Here is a 21708-nt window from a genome sequence, read left to right as displayed (position 1 = left end):
TTTTCAAGCAAATTTTCCTAAATTTTATCATTTTTTGTCCGCCATATTGGATCCGCCATTTTGGATTTTGAAAAACAGACATCGAATTCATAATCAGCGTCCCCAAACCCCCCTTGAGTAACAATTTCAAGAAAATTTGATTAAATTCTAATTTTTAAAAAATTTAACCGCCATTTTGTTTCCTGTGAATTATGGAAACAAATTTAAAGGGCAATAAGCATCTTTTATTTTAATTCCAAGTGACACACAGGAAAATGTTCCTTTTGGTAAAAACCAAAAAAATGTTAAAATAAAAAAAACAAGAAAGGGAAGAATAAAAATTTCAAATTTACTTTTATTTTTTTGTATTTATTTCGTGTATATATATATCATCTATATATATAATACAATTTCATGAATTTTTTCGAAACAATATTTTCTTAAATTCATGAATAAAAAAAAAATTTATAAGGAAAAATTCATTTTCCCTAAAAATGTTAGGACGTAATTGCCACGCACTCGATGACATCAATTTTTTTTTTCTACGATTAAAATTTTTAAAATAAAAATAAAAAATTGCCTATCTATATTTATACAGGATTTCGTTTTTCAATCTTGATCTACATTTGGAAAATTTGAAACGACATTCAATAAACTAAAATTTATTCGCGTTTCTATTAAAAAAAAAATCTATTTTACATTATATTCGATTCGAAAATTTACGAATCTGGAAGAGCAAGACTCTTAAAATTTTTCTCAGTTCATTTCTGTTTTTACATTAAATACTGTTTTTTGTCTCCAATTTATAACCGTTAAGTTTCCAGCAAGCCTTGCGAATGGATTTCGCTATCTGCAGGGTTGCAAGCACAGTTAATTGGAACATTGAAAGAAATTAATCGGCTTCGTTTACGTAACGAAGAAAAAATGTCACCTTCACTTGTTCGACGTGACGACAAAGTTTCATTGCTGCACTCGTTCGTAGATTCATGTGTTGTGTTAAGGATGGTAGATTCAAAAGCAGAAAAGCCAGTCCGTCAATTTCCTGGGGGGTGGAAAAAATTAGGTTAGAGCCTCAAAGTTTTATAGACGATAGGTTTACAAAAACCTAAAACAGTTAGTGGAAATCACTATCAATTGTTTTAGGAAACATATCAATTCAGAGTGAACTCCTTTTTGAAAATCAAGTTTAAATTTTGTAGAAATAAAAAAAACGTAACCCACCTCTTGCTTTACCCTGTAGGCAATATCCTTGCAATCGTTCGTTTTCCTCAAATATCGAAAGACATCGTCTACACTCCAAAACAATGGATTCGAATCCAATGTTCCATTCTTTGGCTTCTTGGTTGTCTTCTTCTGTCCCCTTGTGTAAGTAACGTCGATTTCAGATACATCATCAGACTCGACACTTGTGTCATCTCTCTCACGTTTAATACCACGTGTTCTCGTTGCTCCATTATGATTCGATAATTTTGTTTGTGATTTACCACCCGAACTACCTGGACTATCAAAATTACTGTCCTTACTCTTGCGATCGTTGAACGAACTCCGTGAATCCTCTGACCCATTACTCGATTGTGCCTCCAATTTAAAGTCATCAAACTTCTCCAATTGATTGCATTTCGAAAAGTCGTTTTCAATTGAAGATGGTACACGACCATCGCAAGATTCATCGAAACTATTGGAAATGTGCTTTGTTAGGTCCATCGATAAATAAGGCATGTCCTCGTCACGTTCGTCGTCGTCATTCTCCTTGTCCCGATTCGCCCAGCGACCACGTCTTCGTTTTCGACGACCTCCCCATGGTTTTGGCTTTTGGACCATTATACTCGTGTAGCCCTTTGGCTTTCCTCGTTTTCCATTGCCCACTGGAGCGGCTAAGGGAGAAAATTTCAAGATTAAAAGTCTGATTACTTTTTAAATTTCGAAACTCATTAGAGACATAAGACGTAATACTTAAGTCTCTAATGAGACATAAAACATAATATTTATGTTTCTAATGAGTTTGGAAGTTTAAAAAGTAGGATAGAGGAAACTTACTGAATTTCGTCTTCTGAGTTTTGTGACATCGATCCGGACATTCCTCCTGCAAAACCCGTACCGGACCAAAAAGATTAGGGCAGACCATCAATTTTTTGCAGATCATGCGACAAAAATCAGAGACCATATCGCCGGAAGTAACCACCGCGACACTCGCCCGATATGTATTATTTTTGTGCTTCGCCTTCAGGACCTCGAGATGATAACCATTTTTCGGTTTAGCATCGCATTGTAAAACTTTTAGTATTCTTGCACTTCGATAGCCAACCGATACAATCATTGAGAGGACTTCGCGCATCACCAATATTACCGGTCCGGGTCCCACGGCTTTTGGTAATGTCGCCAATTTCCCCTTCGATATCATAGGCCCCGTGAAGCATCGATAATTGAAATAAATCTTCGGACACCATAGCGAAGATCTTGGTTCATTTGGCGTTTCCACCTGAGCCTTCTTCAAATCCGTTGGTTGAATCTTACCACAAATTTCCACATAGTCCTTAGGAGGTTTTAATGGATAATGATTCGATTCACACCAACCGACCGGAAAGATATGCAATGAATTCATATGCACCACATGCTCTGGTCGACAATCCTCATAATTATCCAATTTTAACCATAATAAATTATCAATGATTTTCGTCACGTGCGCCGCACAAATGACATTCTCATTCTCTGGATCAACCGCCTCGAGACGCATTCCAATTTCAAAACCAATTTCCTGCGCGTTCTCTTTATGAGAAAAAAACGAATCCTCCGCAGCTATTGATTCGGTTGCCTTTAAATACTCCGACCAATTGAAGTCCAACGATTTTGAGATCCAACCTTGTGGATGTGTTAATTGTATTTCGTGTTTTTCGGCCCAACCCACGGGAAATATGTATGGATGATCGGCAGTACAGAGCCAAGTGTCCTTCTCGGCACTATCGTAAACAAATGAATCGTTTAGATCCTTTATTGGATCTTCCTCATCGTAAATATCAACTTTAACGAGAAAATAAATATCATCGAATACTTTAACAACAGATGCGGGACATATTTTTGTTCGATCGGCCGGCGATATTGTTTCTAATTTCATGTTACGTTGAAATTTATGTTTCTCGTGTTCTTTAATATTATCGAAATGACTTTCATTGTGATCGTAGTCCTTGGAACCGTTTTCCGTTAATTCCTTCCATTCCTCATAGGCGTGGGTATCAATTATCGATGTTGGGGGTTCTAGAAACCATTTTGATTTTGTACTCGAACTCGCTGAGAAACCATGACGATGTAAATGCTCCGATGTGCAGAATATCCAAAAATCTTTCATTGGCGATGATCCTGGGGTATCGTAACGAAGCAAAAGACGACCGCCAACGTTCTCGATTATCTGGAAATTGAAAATTTTTTCGTTCTTAAAGATTGGAGAACAATTGCAGAACCTTGCATGACTTTCTTTATTGTTTGCTTTCTCGAAGTGTAAGATAACCTCTAAAATCAACTTCTACTTACTCAAAATGTTTGTTAAAGAATAATTGAACCTCTTGATTTTTAAAATTTTAAATAAAAATAAACGAAACTTACAGTTGCAAGCCATAATTTGTACGGATGTCGAATATCGCTCACTTCAACTTTCATTCCCTGCTTTATTCTATCAACCATACTGAGTCCTTCCTGCGAAAAAATCAACAGTTTAAAATTAATTTTACCCTAAATTTATAATTTTTGTTTAACATTTTTTCAAAATTACTAAAATAAGATCCTAATAAAGTATTAATGAAAGAAAAAATTAAAATTTTAAATTCGAATTTAAAAATAGGAGAACTAACCCCCGAGAGCATTTCCTGGGGAACAGTTTTAGTATTCGATAAAAATTCATCAAGTTTCTCGCAACAATCGGGCGAACGTTTTTCAATTTCTTCCGGTGGTTGTAATTGTTTGCCATTTTTTTCACACCAACCAAGTTCATGGGCCGCTTCTTTCGTTAAATTAAACCAAAATTCGAGTGATCTATCGTCCCCGCCGAAATAACGTAATCTTAGCAGTGGTCCACACGCCATTACAATTGAACCAATCCAATAGGAAATATCCTCATTATTTGTCGATTTTCCATTTGGCACTTCAAGCGACATTCCAATTTCAATTCCACTTTGTAATGTTAATTCCACGTGGGGAAATAAAATTTGTGGCACTTCTGTACTTTCTGTCGCGTCCAAATAGTCCTGCCAAACAAATACGAGTTCTGCAACAAGATAAAGAAAAAAAAATTTAGACTAAAAATTTAAAATTAATTAAATTAATTAAATTAATTAAATTAATTAATTTAGACCATATTTAATCAAATTAGACAATTTGTATAACAAAAATATATTTTTTAGCTTGCAGAGGAACTTTCAGCTTTTACTATATAGTCTTCCAATAAATTTTTAGGCGCGAAATTCAAATTTCCCGCACGATTTTCTGCTTTACTGACAGTACACAAATTGGAAAATTAAAGGGTGTTGAAACTATTTGTAGAAGTTCCGAAAGTAATTTTAGATTGTAATTAAAAGTTCTGATCGTTCGGATAAGAAGAGAAAAAAATCTGATGCTATTTAAAAATCGAAATTTTTCTAGGTTAGGCTGAAAATTTTATGAAACCATCAAAAATGATTCGAGTAAATTTATCTTTAAAATGATTTTTTTTTTAAATTCGATTTTGTTTTCTAAGGGAAAATTTTAATGATAAATTCGGCTAAAATATAAGTTAAATACCATTTTTATTTAATGAATATACATTTCGATGAAAATTCGGCTCAAAATCCAAAATTTTTTCTTAATTCTTTACTAAATGATGAAAAAAAAAACGGTTTAATAGAGTAAAGTTGAAAGAAAATTAAACTATCATTAAATTCTTGGATATAAAAACAGCTTAAAAATTTAAATAAATAAGTAAAAATTTAAAAAAAAGGAGACGAAAATTTCTCAAAAACAAATTTTTTTTGTTAAAAATAAAAAGATACCTATTTAAATTTTATATACTACAATAACTGTAATTAAAATTCAATTCACATGTATATAAATAAAAAAGCATTAAAAATTTTTAACAGCACATAAAAATAAAAATTTTTTAATTTAAAAATTTTTCAATATTTTTGAATACAAAATTTTTAAATTAAAATTTTTTTTAAATTACAAAGAACAAAATACAAAAGTTAGAATATAAAAAAAAAACCATTTTTGAAAATTTTGAAAAAATGCAAATATATAAAATTACCTTCATCTGGATTTTTTTCCACTGCTTCACTTCCGCTTGATTCCATTTTTCTTTTTTTTTTTGTTCTCTATACACAATCTGAATAATATAAAAACATCAATATAATATACATATATATTCGTTTTTTTTTAAATAAAACTTTTACATTTATAGTCAACATATATATGTATATAAAAACTAATATTCAGGGTAATTTTCTTCAAAATTTAAAAATTTGAATTGAAAATTTCTTTAATTTCATGTTTTTTTCAATTACTTGTGATAAATTTTTAATTTTTATTAATCAATGAAATTATGAAAATTGAGAATAATATAAAAGGAAAAGTATAATAAGCAAAATACTCGCTATAACCACACAACTAACTCTACAACCCGTCACGAGAGCGTATATAGGGCTTTCAGGGCTGTATCTATTAAAATTAATTTATTTCAATATTTCTCACCTTTATCGAATGAAAAAAAAAATTTTATGAGAATTATGTAATATATTGGAAGTTATAATTATTTTTATTATAATAATAATTCGTAGAGAGTAACATTAAAGCAATTATTAATAATTATAATTTTTTTTTTAATATTTTTAAATCTTGAAAAAATATAAATACAAAAAATAATAATTATAGTAATTATTATTATTATTATATTAATAGTATTTATAATGTTTACAATATTTATAATAATTTATGATAATATTAATAATAACAATAATATATTGTACATTTGGTATACATATTAATAAAATTATGATTATTATAAAAAAACAAATTTTAATAGTTCTTTTGATAATTAACTATTATGTATATTTTTATATTATTTATTGATTATTATTATTATTATTATTATTATTATTATTATTATTATTATTGATATTGATATTATTATTGTTATTATTATTATTATTATTATTGTTAGAATTTTAATAATTATAATTAATATAAATAATAGGTTATTATTATAGTTCTTATTGTTTGCTTTTCTATTTGCTTTTTGTTAAAAAATTTTTCTTATTATTTTGTAACAAAAATTAATATTATTATTATTGTTTTTATTACATTTGTTGTGAAAGTTTTTATTTATTAGCACAAAAAACAGGTTTAAAAGTATTAAAAAATGCTTCCTTTGAAATTTTATCTGCCCGAATTATTTAAATATTAATCAATAATATTAACGCTATCTAGAAAATAAAATATTTTTTAGATAGAAATTATTTTTACTATAATTATTATTATTTATTTTATTATTATTTATTATTATAATATATAAAATCTATATTATAATAAGTAAAAATTTTATATAATTTGACGTCAAGAAAAAAATTTTTATATTTTCTACACTTTTAACCCCGGGTTCCAAAAAAAATACCTCGTCCCTGAACTCATTCGTTCTCTTTCTATCACACTGTGATCTCTATATAAAATTTGAAAATTAAATAAATAAAATAAAATTATTGCCTATAAAAAAATTGTTAATTTTTAATATTTGTTAAGAATATTTTTTCAAACAGTATATATTTTCAATTTCAATCGTTAAAATTATTGGCAAAGAGAAATTTTTCAATTTTTCTCCTTTAAGAATTGAAACAGGTAGAAAAGAAAAAAAATTATAAATCACTAACATTGTTGTCTTTCTCTATTTTCTATAGAGAAGCTTATTGAACACTTGACACAAACTAATTAAGAAATCATTAATGCAACTTTTACGGAAAATGCAACAAAGAAATGAATTTCCTGCAACATTTCGTAATCTTATACCTATAAACGTTTTAAAATGAAAAATAACCTAAAAATAATAAATATCAATTAAAAAAAAACTTTGCAATTTTAAAATAATTAAAATAATCTAAAAAGAAGTAAAGGAAACATTTTTTTCAATACTTCGAGAAAAATATTTGTTGATAAAAATTACAATATTGTGAAAATAATTTTAAAAAAACAATTTTTTTTATTTCCTGGTATAAAAAATTGGAAATATTTTTATCTTTGAAAATAAAATTTTTACGAAGAGAAAAAAATGAAATTTTTTTTACTGTTATGGAAAATTAAAAAAATACTTGTATTTTGATAAAAAAAATTAAAATTAATTTCGATAAGATTAAAATTCAAAAATAAAAAAAAGTTTAAAATAATTAATTATAAAAAAAATGCAATAATTGTTGTGAAAAGGGAAGGTCTTGTAACTTTTGAATATATATATGTTTATGTATAGATATATGTTATTCTGCGGTGTGTGATTTTATAAAAGTGTTTCTCTCTCGACAAAAAAGTGAAATGAATATACTTTACCTTTAAAAAAATAATAGAGAATTGAATGCAAAAGTTTTCTATTCTTTTAAACACTTATTAAAGAAATAATAATTTTTCACTTCGTCCATTAAATAATATTAATTTATTTATAAAATTAATTGTTTTTTTGCTTCACAGTAACACTTTACATTTGCTTTTTCTCTCGCGTCGAACAAAACGATCGCTTTGCACCCAAGAAAAGTTCACAGTGCTGCCAATTTTATAGAATTTGGTTCCTTTCAAATTTTACAACCATTCCATCAATTTCTTGATAGATAACAAAATATTTATTGCATTTTTGGAATTTATTTCCTTAAAAATTGCCCCGTTAATTAAAAAAACAATTTTATGTATTATGTATTTTGTTTCAACAATGAGACAACAATCTTAATTTTTTTTCACTGCACCAAAACAATTTTAAAATGTTGGCGACACTGTTTTTATTTAGCAGACGACACAATGGACGATGTTTGTATATATTTTTTTTTTTTTGAATAAAAAAACACGTGAGTTATTTTGTTGGAAAAAATTTTGAAAATAAAATTTTTTACAAAGCATGACAGTTGTTAATAATAATGAAGTTGATTTATGATGTTTGTCGTAAATATTGTGGGTTTAATTCAATTTCGAGACGATATTGTCATTTATCGAGAAATTTGGGTTTAAATGGCAATTCTAACCTTAAAAGTTGTGAAAAACAATATTTACGTTGTTTCGCCACGATTGTCGATGATAATTTATCGGAAAAGTTGGTGAAAAATTTTTTAAATCATGCGACAAATGTTTATGAGGGCAGAGAAAAGGATAAATCGGAAATTGGTGATATTCTCAAAAATCAGGATGTGAAACAACTTATGGATGAGAGAATTAATATTCTTGAGAATATTAATTCTTTGGAAGAATTAGGTAAGTGTTTTTTTACATTATTGTTTATTTATTTTTGTTAATAAAAATTCTAATAAAAAAATGACGAAAAGTTGGGTTTTCTTTCTGCTAGAAAAGTGTTTAGTACCCCCTCTATTTTGCCAATGTTTTCCTGGTCCGGCAACCAGTAATCGGCCATCTTGTTTATTAGAGACATGGGAATCGAAATTAAAAAATCGATTAATCGATCGATTATATTGAAATAACAAAATTCAATTATTTTTAGAAATTTAAAAAAAAATTTTTATAAATTCAATTATTTTTATAAATAACAATATTCATCGAAAAAATTCAATTATTTTCAAAAGTAATTAAATTCTTCGAAGAAATTCAATTATTTTTATAAATAGCAAAATTTTTCACTAAAAATTCAATTATTTTCAAAAAATTTAAATAAAATTATGTGCAAAATTTCAATTATTTTCAAAAGTTATTCGCAATTCAATGTATTTCAATATTAACTATTTTCATAAAATTTATCAAATAATTTAATTATTGAAAAAAATTTTTGATACTATTCTGCGAAATCATTCAACTATTTTCATAAATAATAAAATTTTATTTAGGAATTCAATTATTTTCATCGCAGAATTTCAAATATTTTTTATACAATTATAAATAAATTTCTCGAAAAATGCAATTATGCTTAAAAATTTTATTAAAACTTGACGCGAAAGAATTCAATTTTAAGAAACATTCAATTATTCAAAGAAATAATAAAATTCGTCGCAATAATTCAATTATTTTCATATAAATAACTTTTAATTCGTCGCAGGAAATTAATTATTTTCAAAATTTTTGAAGTAATTCTGCAAAAGAATTTAATTATTTTGATAAACAACGAAATTCTCTCGATGAAATCAATTATTTTAAAGGAATTTTAATGAAATTCTTTTCCAAAATTCAATTATTTTGATAAATATTAAAATTCTTCTCAAGAATTCAATTATTGTCAAAAATTTTAATAAAAAATTCTTGACAAAATTTCAATATTGTTTAAACAAAATTTAATAAAATACTTCGCATGAATTCAATTATATTCAAGAAAATTTCACGAAAGAATTCAATTATTTTCTAAAATTATAATAAATCCTTTAAAACAATTCAATTATTTTTACAGATTTTTATAAATAGTAAAATTTTTTGCAAAAATTCAATTGTTATCAATAAAAATTTGATAAAATTTCTCGAAAGAATTCAATTATTCTCAAAAAATTTCAAAAACTTTTAAATTCTTGTCAAAATTTAAATTATTTTTATAAATAATAAAATTCTTCTTCGAAATTCAATTATTTGCAAAAATTTTTTTTAAAATTCTTGGCAAAATATCAAAAATTTTTTAAAATTCTCGTCAAAATTTCAATTATTTTTACAAATAATAAAATTTTGCTGTGAAATTCAATTATTTTTATAAATTACAAACTTTTTCTCCGAAATTCAATTATTTTTATAAATAATAATATTCTTATCCGAAATTCAATTATTTTTAAAAATTTTGATAAAATTCCAGGCAGAATTTCAAAAACTTTTTTAAATTCTCGTCAAAATTTAAATTATTTTTATAAATAATAAAATTCTTCTCAAAAATTCAATTATTTTCAAAAATTTTAATAAAATTCTTGGCAAAATATCAACAATATTTTTAAATTCTCGTCGAAATTATAATTATTTTTACAAATAATAAAATTCTGCTCTGAAATTCAATTATTTTTATAAATTACAAACTTCTTCTCCGAAATTCAATTATTTTTATAATTAATAAAATTCTTCTCCGAAATTCAATTATTTTCACAAATTTTAAATAAAATTCTTGTCAAAATTTCAATTATATTTTTAATACAATTTTCATCAAATTTCTCGAAAAATGCAATTATTCTTGAAAATTTGATGAAAATTTGTCAAGAGAATTGAATTATTTAAAAATTTGTTGATAAAATTCTTTATGAAAATTCAATTTTAAGAAACAATCAATTGTTTAATAAAATATTTATTTTTATAGTTAAATAATTGAATTCTCCTAGAATTTTCTAGTAAATATTGATTTAAAAATGAATTTCAAATTAAAATTCTTTGAATATTGGAACTTTTTATACTTTTAATTAAGGATTCTATAGAATTCATTATTTTTTAATAACTTTAATAGAATTTTTTTTTAAATTTTATTTAAAGGTTTTAATTTCTAATATATTTAATTGAAGAATGTTACAATAATCGAATAAATTTCGTAAAATTAAATTTATTTCATTGTAAACAAAAAAATTTGAAAATTCACAAAGAATTTTTTCAAAAATTATTTTAAAAAATAGATTTAAAGAAGAATTTTAGTTGAAAATTCTAGAATGAAATAATCGTAATGATGAAAATAATTTTTTAAGAAGTTACAGTAACAAAGTAGCAAGTTTTAATTATTAAAAAACATGAAGAAAAGATCACTCCGAGTCTTCGACTCGGAGTGATCTTTTCTTCATGTTTTTTAACAATATTCTTATAAGTTGTTGAATTTGAATGGTTTGAAAAAATTTTAAATTCTATGGAAAATATTAATTAAATATTTATTTAAAAATGATGTTATTGATGTTTTGGAATAATTTTTGAAGAGTAAATCGACTATTTTATTTTATTAATTATTAATAATAATTTATTATTATTAATTAATTATTAATTTATTCATTAATTTATCGACCGAGTAATAACATCATTACTATATATAATTTTTAAAAAAAAATTCTTAAATGTATTAGAACATTCTTTAGGGTCAGGAAAAAAGTAAAAATTCTGTCTGGAAATTAGGGAAAAAGAAAGTTAAATTTTTGTGTCAACCAGTGGCAACCCTGATTGTTTTTTTTTTTGTTTTTTTGGCACTGCGGTAATTGGAGGAATTTAAAAATTCCTTTTTCTGTTACAGCAAAAGAAGACAAGGAAATGAAACAATTAGCCAATGAGGAATTCACGACATACAAAAAATCATTGACAATCATAAATGATCGCATCATTGAGTCACTATCAACTGTTCTTGCTCGTGATTTTTGTGATAGTGTAATTTTAGAAATAACCGCCGGCGTTGGTGGTCAGGAATCAATGCTCTTCGCCTACGATCTCCTCCAAATGTACCATCTTCACATAAACTATTTAAATTATACTTTTGACTATATCGAGCATGAAGTGACTCCAATTGGTGGTATTCGTCGTGCGAGCCTCACAATTAATGGTCCTGGTGTGTATGAGAAATTTCGTCACGAAGCTGGTATTCATCGGGTTCAACGAATTCCATTGACGGAAACATCGGGACGTATTCACACGAGTGTTGTGTCGGTGGTCATTTATCCACAACCAAATGAAATTGAGGTGAAAATTGAGAATAAAGATTTGCGAATTGATACATTTCGTTCGACGGGCGCCGGTGGGCAGAGTGTTAATAAAACCGATTCGGCGGTGAGAATTGTTCACATACCAACTGGCACAACAGTCGAATGTCAAAGTGAGAGGTCACAAATAAGAAATAAAAATATTGCGATGATTAAATTGAGGACAAAAATTTATGAGGCACGACTCGAGGAACAAATGGCCACTAGTCGTAATATTCGACGAAAACAAATGGGTTTTAAAAATCGTAATGAGAGAATTCGTACTTATAATTATTTACAGGATCGTGTGACTGATCATCGAATTTCGAATGGAACTTTGCATGGATTGAGTGATTTTATGAAAGGGGGTGTGGGGCTTGATGAATTGCAGGAAAAATTGCAGAGGGACTATGAGAGGAAGTTGTTAATGGACACAATTAATGACTGCGGAAAAAAATAATAAAAAAATAATAAAAAAATAATAAAAAAATAATAAATAATAATAAATAATAAAAAAAAAAAAAAAATTACTTTTTGAATATGAATTAGTAAAAATATTTACTAATTTAAATTAGTGACTGTTTTTTTGCTTTTGAATTAGTAAATTTTACTAATAAATTAGTAGAAATTATCATTTATTAGTAAAGTTTACTAATAAGTTAGTAGAAATTACCATTTATTAGTAAACTTTACTAATTCAAAAGCAAAAATTCAGTCACTTTGTCAAATTAGTAAACTTTTTTACTAATTCGAATTTAGCGAGCACTTCTTCATATATATTTCAGACTTGTGGAATTTTTTTAATTTCTAATTTCCAATTTTTATTTTTAAAGAAGAAAAGAAAAATATATTTAATAAACAATTTTTCCTATTACGAAAAAATTTTAGTTATGTTTCAAATTAGTCTAATTTATTGTACATATTATACCAAAGGAAACAAATAGTAAAAATAAAAAGGTTAAAAAATATTCTCCAGCCTCTATCATTTAAAAAATCGATATTCTTTTCTTTTTTTTGACAGTTTAAATTTTTCACATCCTTTCAAACTCAATTTTCTTCAACAGAAACTTTTTCGCCTTTCTATTAATTATTTTTTTTTTCGAAATTACTTTCAGTGAACAATGGAAACTCAACACGAGGTAATGTTACATTTGTTGCATTAACAGGCTTCGCACTTAATAATTAATTTTAAAAAAGTATTTTTTGAGACTGAAAAAAATAGTAAAAAAAAAGTGGTTAACGAAAAATTAAAATTTGATGACTAAAAAACTGGTTTTAGTCAATTCAGGAAAAATTACAAAAATTGAATAATGATTTTTGAAAGTAAAAAAATTAATTTTTTTCAAATTAATAAAAATGGTAAAATTTATAAAATTTATAAAATTTATTTCAATTAAACTTTGACAAAATTTCCAATTAATTTAAAAATGGAAATAAACATTTTTAATTTTTATGAGAATTTCCCTATATTCAACAAAATTTTATTAAAATTTTTCAAAAGATGAATTTTTTTTTATAACTTTTGAATTAAATTGTTTCTTACTGAAAAAGATTTTAAATAATTCTAATTTAAAAGCTTTTTGAAATTTATCTATTTCTAATTTCTAAAAATTAAAATTTATAACGCATTTTTAATATTTAATTTTAATCTCGATTTTAATCTAAAATTGTAACTGGAAATTCATTTTCAAATCAATTTTTATTAGAAAGTTCCACAAGAATTCATTAATTTAAAATACAAAAATAAATAATTAATAGAATAATTAATTATTTCTTCAAATTGAATAATAATTTTTTTTCACATTTTTAAAAAAAAAATTAAATTCCCAAACATTTCTTTAAAACTTTTGAAAATATTTGAATTGCTTTAAAGAATTGACATAAATTTTTTTTAAATAATCGATTTTGTTCAAAAAATTGTAATTTATAATTTTATTATTAAAGTTTATTAAAAATATTGTTAAAAAAATTGAATTATTTTCAAGAGTTTTATTAAATTTTTCGAAAATAATTAAATTTGTTTGACCAAATTCTTAAAGTCTATTAAAAATAACCTAATTTTTTTTTAAATGTTAATTGGAAATTTAATTTTTATTTAAATTTTGAAATTAATTAAATTTTTTTTTAAATTTCTCTGAAGTTTCTAAAAGAATGGTTTTTGTTAATAATTGAAAATAAAAAATTATATTTAAATTTTTAAGAAATAATTGAATTCCTTATAAGAGTTTTTTTTATTAATAAAGATAATAAAATATTCTTGTGAAGAATTTTATTAAAATTATTTTAAAATAATTAAATTTTTTTGACTAATTTCTTTAAACCTTTTGAAAATAATGTCTTTTTTTATAAAAAATAATAGATTAATTAATAGAATAATTGATTATTTCTTAAAATTGAATAAGAATTTTATCAACATTTAAAAAAAAATTAAATTCCCAAACATTTCCTTAAAACTTTTGAAAATATTTGAATTGTTTTGAAGAATTAAAAAAATTTTTTTTTTAAATAATCGATTTTGTTAAAAATTTGTATAGTTAATAATTTTATTATTAAAGTTTTGAAGGATTTTATCAGATTTTACGAAAATAATTAAATTTGACTAAATTCTTTAAATCTATTAAATTTTGTTGGAAATAATTGAATTCTTTTGAAGAATTTTATTAAAATTTAAAAAAAAAAGAATAAAGTAGCTTTTAGTGTCACAAATTTAAAAAAAAAGTATTCAAATATGTAGGTTTTAGTAGATGAGTGCGAAGCCTGAAATTAGATTCATTTTTGGAATTTGGTAAATTAATAAATTTCATTGCAAACAAATTTTTTTCTCAAGACAATTGATAATAACCTAAAGGAACAAATTCAAGAAGTTAAATGTTTACTGCAAGAAGTGGAGGTTAAGAATTTAAATTTTTCAAATCAAGAATCGTCCGGCGATTGGAACAATGCAACAAAGTGGAATGAAAAATCTTATTTTAACGAAAATGATGAATTGAGGGCAACATTGAGAAGTCGAAATCTTTACAGTGTTCCTAATGGGAAATTTAGAGCTTATTGGCAAGATAGAGTTACGGATTCAATAAGTATGAGGGAATTTTTTATCTTCTTTATTTTACAATCACTTTCGATATATTTTGCATTTAATTAGATATTTTTATTTGTCAAATAATACAATTTTTATGGTTGCTTTTTTAATATCCTTTTTTTTATAAGAATCGACACTCCAAGTATTTTTCTATATTCAAAATTTACAACCACACATACAAAGATTTACTTTATTTTTGAATAAAACTTTGGGTATACATTCTCGGATATATTATGCAGAAATAAAACAAATCGATTTTTTTAAAAGTTCGGAGTAACATTTCTCTATTTACGAATTGAAAAACAAAGGCTCTGAAAAAGAGCTTGAGAAATAACACAACACCATCGGTTTAATTTACAAATCGAAATTTTGGTTTGTGGAAAAATTTTCTCTTTATCTTTGCTGTAATTACTTCGAGTATAAAAGCCATAATAGCGAGGGAGTATCCAATTGTTCCTACATAAAACAGGGCAATAAAAATTTGTTCCTTCGAAATCATTTGCAATTCCGGCTTATTTGCTTGGCGTAAATTGAAATTAGTTCTGTAAAACTCTTTCGATAATCCAAATTCTAAAACGTATAAGATTCTTTTTATGAAATCATCAATATAGAGTGTAAAGCTATCTGGAATAAGTAGCCTGACACTATCAAAAATAGTTTCTTCCAATATTTTAACATCTGTTCTCCCATTTTTAGCTATATAATTATTAACATGATACGGAGCATTTCTTAAAATACAGGTAACATTCCGATAATCAATATAGTCCATTAAACAACGGTCTTCAATATTGTACTCCAAAATCCAATTTGTTTTTTCTGCTAATTTATATGCAATAGCAAACTTCTTATCTGCTCGAACATTTTCAATTGGTTGATGTAATGTAATAAATCGCAAGGAGTAATCCATTATTGGTGTTAGATTCGAATTAACAAGCTCTGCGAGAGTTGAAATTTCAGGAGACGGTCGAAAACCGATGTCGAGAATTATCGAGTAGAAATAACCAGTAAAGACAATGCATGTAATAATCAATGATCCAAAAACTGTTCTCTCTGCTAAATTCCGAGGTTCTTGATTCGTAGGCATTCCCATTATAATCTGACTGATGTTTAAAGTTTGCCACGTACTGTTGTTGAATTTCATCAAAAATACTACTAATCGTATAATAGAAATCATACAAACTGCGTTACAATGATCATGTACCAAAATTCCGTTGAAACATTAACGTCTTTTAAAAGTTTTGACGTTTTTGGAATCACTGCATTAACACTCATCAATTTGAGAATTACTAAATTAATCATACCCCTACTCGTATCATGATAATGTAATATCATATGGTAATCATCAGAACGATGCACTATTCCAGTTTCGAAAACGAAATCTCTTGCGAAAGACAAATTTGGTTTTCCGTATTCGAAGAGTATTTTACTCTGTAGCAATACGAATGGCAGCGTTTCAGTATCAAAGTACTTCTCATACATCAAAGTTTCTAAAAAATATACAGCTCTCATGTATTTCATCTCATATGAATCATTAATATATGAAATCTTCTCTGAAAACCACTGACAATCGGCGGTTGGTTCTTTTAAATACAAGTCGGGGAAATATAAAATATCTCTAGAAAAAAGTTGTAATTTCATGAAATTTTCTTCAAGTATTACAGTCTGGTCATTAATAGCTGTCAGAATACTAATGTCCAAATAATTATTTTCCCATACAGAAATGAATATTTTATCCATCTTTTCATCAAGTAAAGAAAGGGACGTTACTACTAAACATTTTGGATTTGATGGTCCTTTTAACAAATCAGAGTCATTAGTAAAAAATTCATTAAATTCTTTTATTGTTGTGTTTTCTGTCCACTGCAAAACGAACAATCCAGTAATTTTAGGTCGCAATAGTATCTGTAAACGTTTTTTTGTTAGATTTGAATTTATATCACTGTAGTTGACGGTCAACGATGGAAAATGTGAATTCACTGCTGACATAAGAGAATCCATTATTGGGTCCGGACGGTCCAATTTATCGTCAAGTAGGTACACTATCTGACGCAATCTGGAATGAGTTTTCAGATACTTTATCAATCCATCATAGTGATTACTCGCAGAAGACACTACCAGAATTTCTTTCCATAAAATTAAGCCGACAAAAAATATGTCTTTAAATTTCATTGTTGCACAACCACCGCTTTTGGTCGATGGAAATCGAATGACATTGACGAAAAGTTAAACTAAAATTATTAATTCTTTTATTTATTTAAGGAAAGAATTTGCCTTTGACCTACTACTGAAAGTAGGAAGTACTTCATTCTTTTGATGGAATATAAGAGTTCTTGATAAGTACTCCAGTAAACCATTTTAAGTGGAAAAGCTTAAAAAACTGTTTACGATTATCAATGTTTATGAAATTGTTACTATGGTTACAAAAACTAATATTTATTAAAAACTACTCCAAAAATTTTATAAATGCTCTTATTTGGTGTGGTACTTCTGAATACTTATAATTATAGGAGGAAATTGGAAAAGAAAAAGTTTAATGTTTATGAAATTGTAACCATGGTTATTAAAACTAATATTTATTAAAAACAAGGTACTCAAAGAAAATCCATAAACGTTCTTCTCTAATGTGGTACTTACGAATACCTTATTATTAAACTGAAAGAGGAAATTTGGAATAAGAAAGTTTATTATAATTAAAATAAAAAGTTATACTCTGCATTGTCACCCTTAGCCTACCAATTTTCAAAATTATAAAAGCCTCATAGGGGGATTCTGCTAAGAAGGGATCTTCAACCTTTTAACAAAATCTATGATCGAATAGCTTAGATTTACAAAGAATTGCTGTTAGATAACAAACACTTAAACTTTTATTGAGAGCCCTTCATTTTACCCTCGCAACTACGAATAATATAAATAATAAAGCCTGGGATGTAAAATTTTAAAAAGACAACACATTATTTAAGGACTAAATATGAAAATAAAACTGTAAAATGGCTTTTTTTTTACCAAATAAGCACAAAACTTTGGATGATCTCTATAATCAGCTTTCCCAAAAATTCTAAATCACAAAAAACTAAAATAATTTAAATTATGGAACTATAATTGTCACTCTGACTTAATTTTTTGAAAATTAAATTTTAACATTAAATATTCTTGCGTGAAACTAAAACTTGCACTTAATTAATTCTTCATAATTTAATGTCCATTTTTAACTGTAAAATTCAGTTTCCAAATTTAAGTAGATTAAGTAGGGTGCCAGTTTTAGCTTCATTTTTAAAATTAATGTTTTCAGATTCAAATTTTGATATCACACTAACGAAAACTGGGGAATCAAATTTTCTGTCAAGTTTTCGAGATTTTCTTGCAACTTATCAAGAATCGAATGGTACACCACCAACTGAATATTCATTTATATCATTAATTAAAGTTTTGGGTGAAGCGACTGGAAAATCTCTACTTGCTCTGGTTTACATTATTGTCAATACGGCCCCAGTTGTCGAGGTAATTAAAAAAAAAGAAATATTTGTCCTTTAATTTATAATTGGTATGTTTTTAGTTTTTTTTTATCAAATTTTACATAAAAGCCAAAAAGAGTTATTAAAATCATAAAAGATTTCTGATTAGTAATAAACATAAAACCACACTAATGATGACTTAAATATTAATTCAAAATTAAAAATTATTTTTCTCTTCTATTTAGAAAATTTTTTTCAATTTCTAGATTTTTCTCTACATTCTGAGATTCATATTGGATAAATTAATCAGCATTCGAGCGGCTGAAGATTATCGTCAAATAATAATTAAATCAATCATTCTTCTTGTACAATTTCTCAGTATTTACGTTTGTTTAGCATTTATTTTTGGTTTTATTTTAATTCCAATAGTACAAATTGTCTTTAATATAATGACAAAAGTTATGCTATTTGATCGATAATTTGAAAAAAAAAATTACAGAAATAAAATATAAAATTTTCGTTATTATATGTCAATCGTGAAAGGAATAAACTTGTAAATATTGAACGATATTAAATTCAAAATATATTTCTAATTTCTACAATTTTCTTTTATTTTCTATTTCTATCGATTTGCTCCAATTTCTTCGAACTCATTTGAATGTTATCCATAAATATTTTTCCTTTTAGAAAAGTTTTATGTAAATTAAATATTTAAAAAAGAAAATCACCAAAAAATGAAAAACAGTTTTTTATTTTTAAACTAATTATATACATAAATAGATATTTGTATCTTTGTTTCAACCTTGTACTTTTCATACTTTCTCTATTGAAGGAACATAGCAGAACAGAATCTTTTTCTTGCCTAACTGATTTTATATAATGATTATCTAAAAATTATTGTACTCCACTTTATCAGGAACAAAAAAGAATTTGTACACAGTTATAGAAGTATTTAACTGAAACTGTAATACCTGATTAGCTTTAAAACTGAACTCGAAATCTCTAAGAGAATTTATCATGACAAGTCGAAGTCATACTACATTTAATTTCATACAACACCATTGCATCGGGTTAATTTACAAATCGAAATTTTGGTTTGTGAAAAAATTTGTTCTTTATCTTTGCAGAAATTACTTCAAGTATAAAAGCCATGATGGCCAAGGAGTATCCAATTGTTCCTACATAAAACAGGGCAATAAAAATTTGTTCCTTCGAAATCATTTGCAATTCCGACTTATTTGTTTGGCGTAAATTGACATTAGTTCTGTAAAACTCCCTCGATAATCCAAATTCTAAAACGTTTAAGATTCTTTTTATAAAATCGTCAAGATTTGGTGTAAAAGATTCTATGACAAGTTCATCGATATTATACACAATCGTCTCATCCAGTATTTTGACATCAGTTCTACCGTTTTGAGCCATATAATTTCTAACATGATGTGGAGCATTATTTAAAATACAGGTAGCATTACGATAATCAATATAGTCAATCAAACAACGTTCTTCAATATTTTCCTGTACATTCCAATATCCCTTTTCTGCTAGTTGTCGTACAAGAATTAACGTCTTATATGTTTGATTCATATCAATTTCAGCATCTAATATATCATTTCTTATTTTGTAATCCATTATTGGTGTTAGATTCGAATTAACAAGCTCTGCGAGAGTTGAAATTTCAGGAGACGGTCGAAAACCGATGTCGAGAATTATCGAGTAGAAATAACCAGTAAAGACAATGCATGTAATAATCAATGATCCAAAAACTGTTCTCTCTGCTAAATTCCGAGGTTCTTGATTCGTAGGCATTCCCATTATAATTTGACTGATGTTTAAAGTTTGCCACGTACTCTTGTTGAATTTTAACAAGAATGCTACTAATCGTATAAGAGAAATCGTACAAATTGTTACAATGCTCATGTACCAAAATTCTGACGAAACTTTAACTTCATTTGAACTCACTGACATTTTTGGAATAACAGCCTTAATATGGCTATATTTTAGAACTAGTATGTTAATATGTCCCATATACTTAGAATTATAATAAGGCATGACAATTATCGGCATTTCAAGATCTATTTGACTACATCTGAGACCAAAATCAATTATGTGAGACAATATTTCTACTGCATTTACATTTAATACCATTTTACTATTGAGTAAAAAAAGCGGCAGTGTTTCAGATTCGAAGTACATCTCTTGTTTCAATATTTTTAGAAACCTAATAGCTTTCGTGTATTCTGCAACATATGAATCATCAGCAAGTGAAATATATTTTGGAAACCACTGACTTTCGGTTGCAACTTCTTGAAAGTTGAATTCTGGGATATATAAGTATTTTTCAAATGAAAGAAATAATTTGTTGAGCTTTTCTTCAGTGACTTCAGACCATTTATAAGTATTTGTCAAAATACTAAAATCCTGATAGCCATTCTTCACTACATTGTCTTTCACTAGAAATTCTAAGATTTTGTCGACGTTTTCATCAGGTACAGAAAAGTTTGTCACAAATAAGCATTTTGGTTTTGACGGTCCCTTTAAAAAATCATTGTCATCAGTGAAAAATTCCTCAAATTTATCGAATATTATATTATTTGTCAACTGGAAAACAAACAATGCAGTAATTTTGGGTCGTAATAGTAACTTTAAACGTTGTTTAGTTAGATTTGAATTTATATCACTGTAGTTGACGGTCAACGATGGAAAATGCGAATTCACTGCTAACATAAGAGAATCCATCAATGGGTCCGGATAGTCCAATTTATCGTCAAGAAGGTACACTATCTGACGCAATCTGGAATCTTCTTTGAGATACTTTATCAATCCATCATAGTAATTACTCGCAGAAGACACTACCAAAATTTCTTTCCATAAAATTAAGCCGACAAAAAATATGTCTTTAAATTTCATTCTTGCACAACTACCACTTTTGGTCGATGGAAATCGAATGACAATGACGAAAAATTAAACTAAAATTATTAATTCTTTTATTTATTTAAGGAAAGAGTTTGTCTTTGACCTACTACTGAAATGACTTCCTTCGTTTGATGGACGTTTATAAAGTACAAGGGTTCTTGATAAGTACTTCAATAAACCATTTTAAGTGGAAAAGCTTAAAAAACTGTTTACGATTTTCAATGTTTATGAAATTGTTGCTATGGTTACAAAAACTAATATTTATTAAAAACTACTCCAAAAATTCTATAAACGTTCATTATTTGATGTGGTACTTCTGAATACTTCACAGAGAAAAGCGAGTGTTGTTTTTGATGCGGGTAAATTTTGGTAGGGTAATTTTAGTGAGGATAAATTTTCTATAATAGAAAATTTACCTTATTTTCGGTGTTAAAATAACACTTCCGAGCTAAAGTTTGATGCAGAC

At 26.2% G+C, this 21708-nt stretch overlaps 3 protein-coding genes across 3 annotated transcripts in view; 2 read left to right on the top strand and 1 right to left on the bottom strand.

Annotated features, from left to right (window-relative positions):
- LOC122508689 (proteasome activator complex subunit 4A-like) overlaps positions 1–21708 on the top strand; it is a 186238-nt gene that overhangs the window by 32135 nt on the left and 132395 nt on the right. The gene's annotated exons all lie outside the window — the stretch shown is intronic.
- LOC122508696 (scm-like with four MBT domains protein 1) lies at positions 626–7755 on the bottom strand. The gene is made up of 7 exons (XM_043622196.1): positions 7531–7755; positions 5249–5326; positions 3822–4234; positions 3577–3666; positions 2017–3382; positions 1201–1853; positions 626–1021 (listed from the first exon to the last, which is right to left on the bottom strand). The coding sequence occupies exons 2-7, from the start codon at positions 5292–5294 to the stop codon at positions 872–874; spliced, it is 2718 nt and encodes a 905-aa protein (XP_043478131.1). The 5' UTR covers positions 5295–5326; positions 7531–7755; the 3' UTR covers positions 626–871.
- LOC122508708 (peptide chain release factor 1-like, mitochondrial) lies at positions 7964–12354 on the top strand. The gene is made up of 2 exons (XM_043622221.1): positions 7964–8436; positions 11360–12354. The coding sequence occupies exons 1-2, from the start codon at positions 8106–8108 to the stop codon at positions 12256–12258; spliced, it is 1230 nt and encodes a 409-aa protein (XP_043478156.1). The 5' UTR covers positions 7964–8105; the 3' UTR covers positions 12259–12354.

Source organism: Leptopilina heterotoma, unplaced genomic scaffold, assembly GCF_015476425.1.
Source record: "Leptopilina heterotoma isolate Lh14 unplaced genomic scaffold, ASM1547642v1 Lhet_55, whole genome shotgun sequence".
NCBI classification, from domain to species: domain Eukaryota; kingdom Metazoa; phylum Arthropoda; class Insecta; order Hymenoptera; family Figitidae; genus Leptopilina; species Leptopilina heterotoma.
This window is presented reverse-complemented; position numbering and strand designations above follow the sequence as displayed.

Excerpts from the sequence above, each read along its gene's own strand:
- LOC122508696 (XM_043622196.1), bottom strand. The coding sequence starts at position 5,294 with ATGGAATCAAGCGGAAGTGAAGCAGTGGAAAAAAATCCAGATGAAG. Across the intron at positions 3,667-3,821 it reads CCCAGGAAATGCTCTCGGGG|GAAGGACTCAGTATGGTTGA; the intron begins GTTAGTTCTCCT and ends ATTTTTTCGCAG. Across the intron at positions 3,383-3,576 it reads ACAAATTATGGCTTGCAACT|ATAATCGAGAACGTTGGCGG; the intron begins GTAAGTTTCGTT and ends TTCAATTTCCAG.
- LOC122508708 (XM_043622221.1), top strand. The coding sequence starts at position 8,106 with ATGAAGTTGATTTATGATGTTTGTCGTAAATATTGTGGGTTTAATTCA. Across the intron at positions 8,437-11,359 it reads TAATTCTTTGGAAGAATTAG|CAAAAGAAGACAAGGAAATG; the intron begins GTAAGTGTTTTT and ends TTTCTGTTACAG.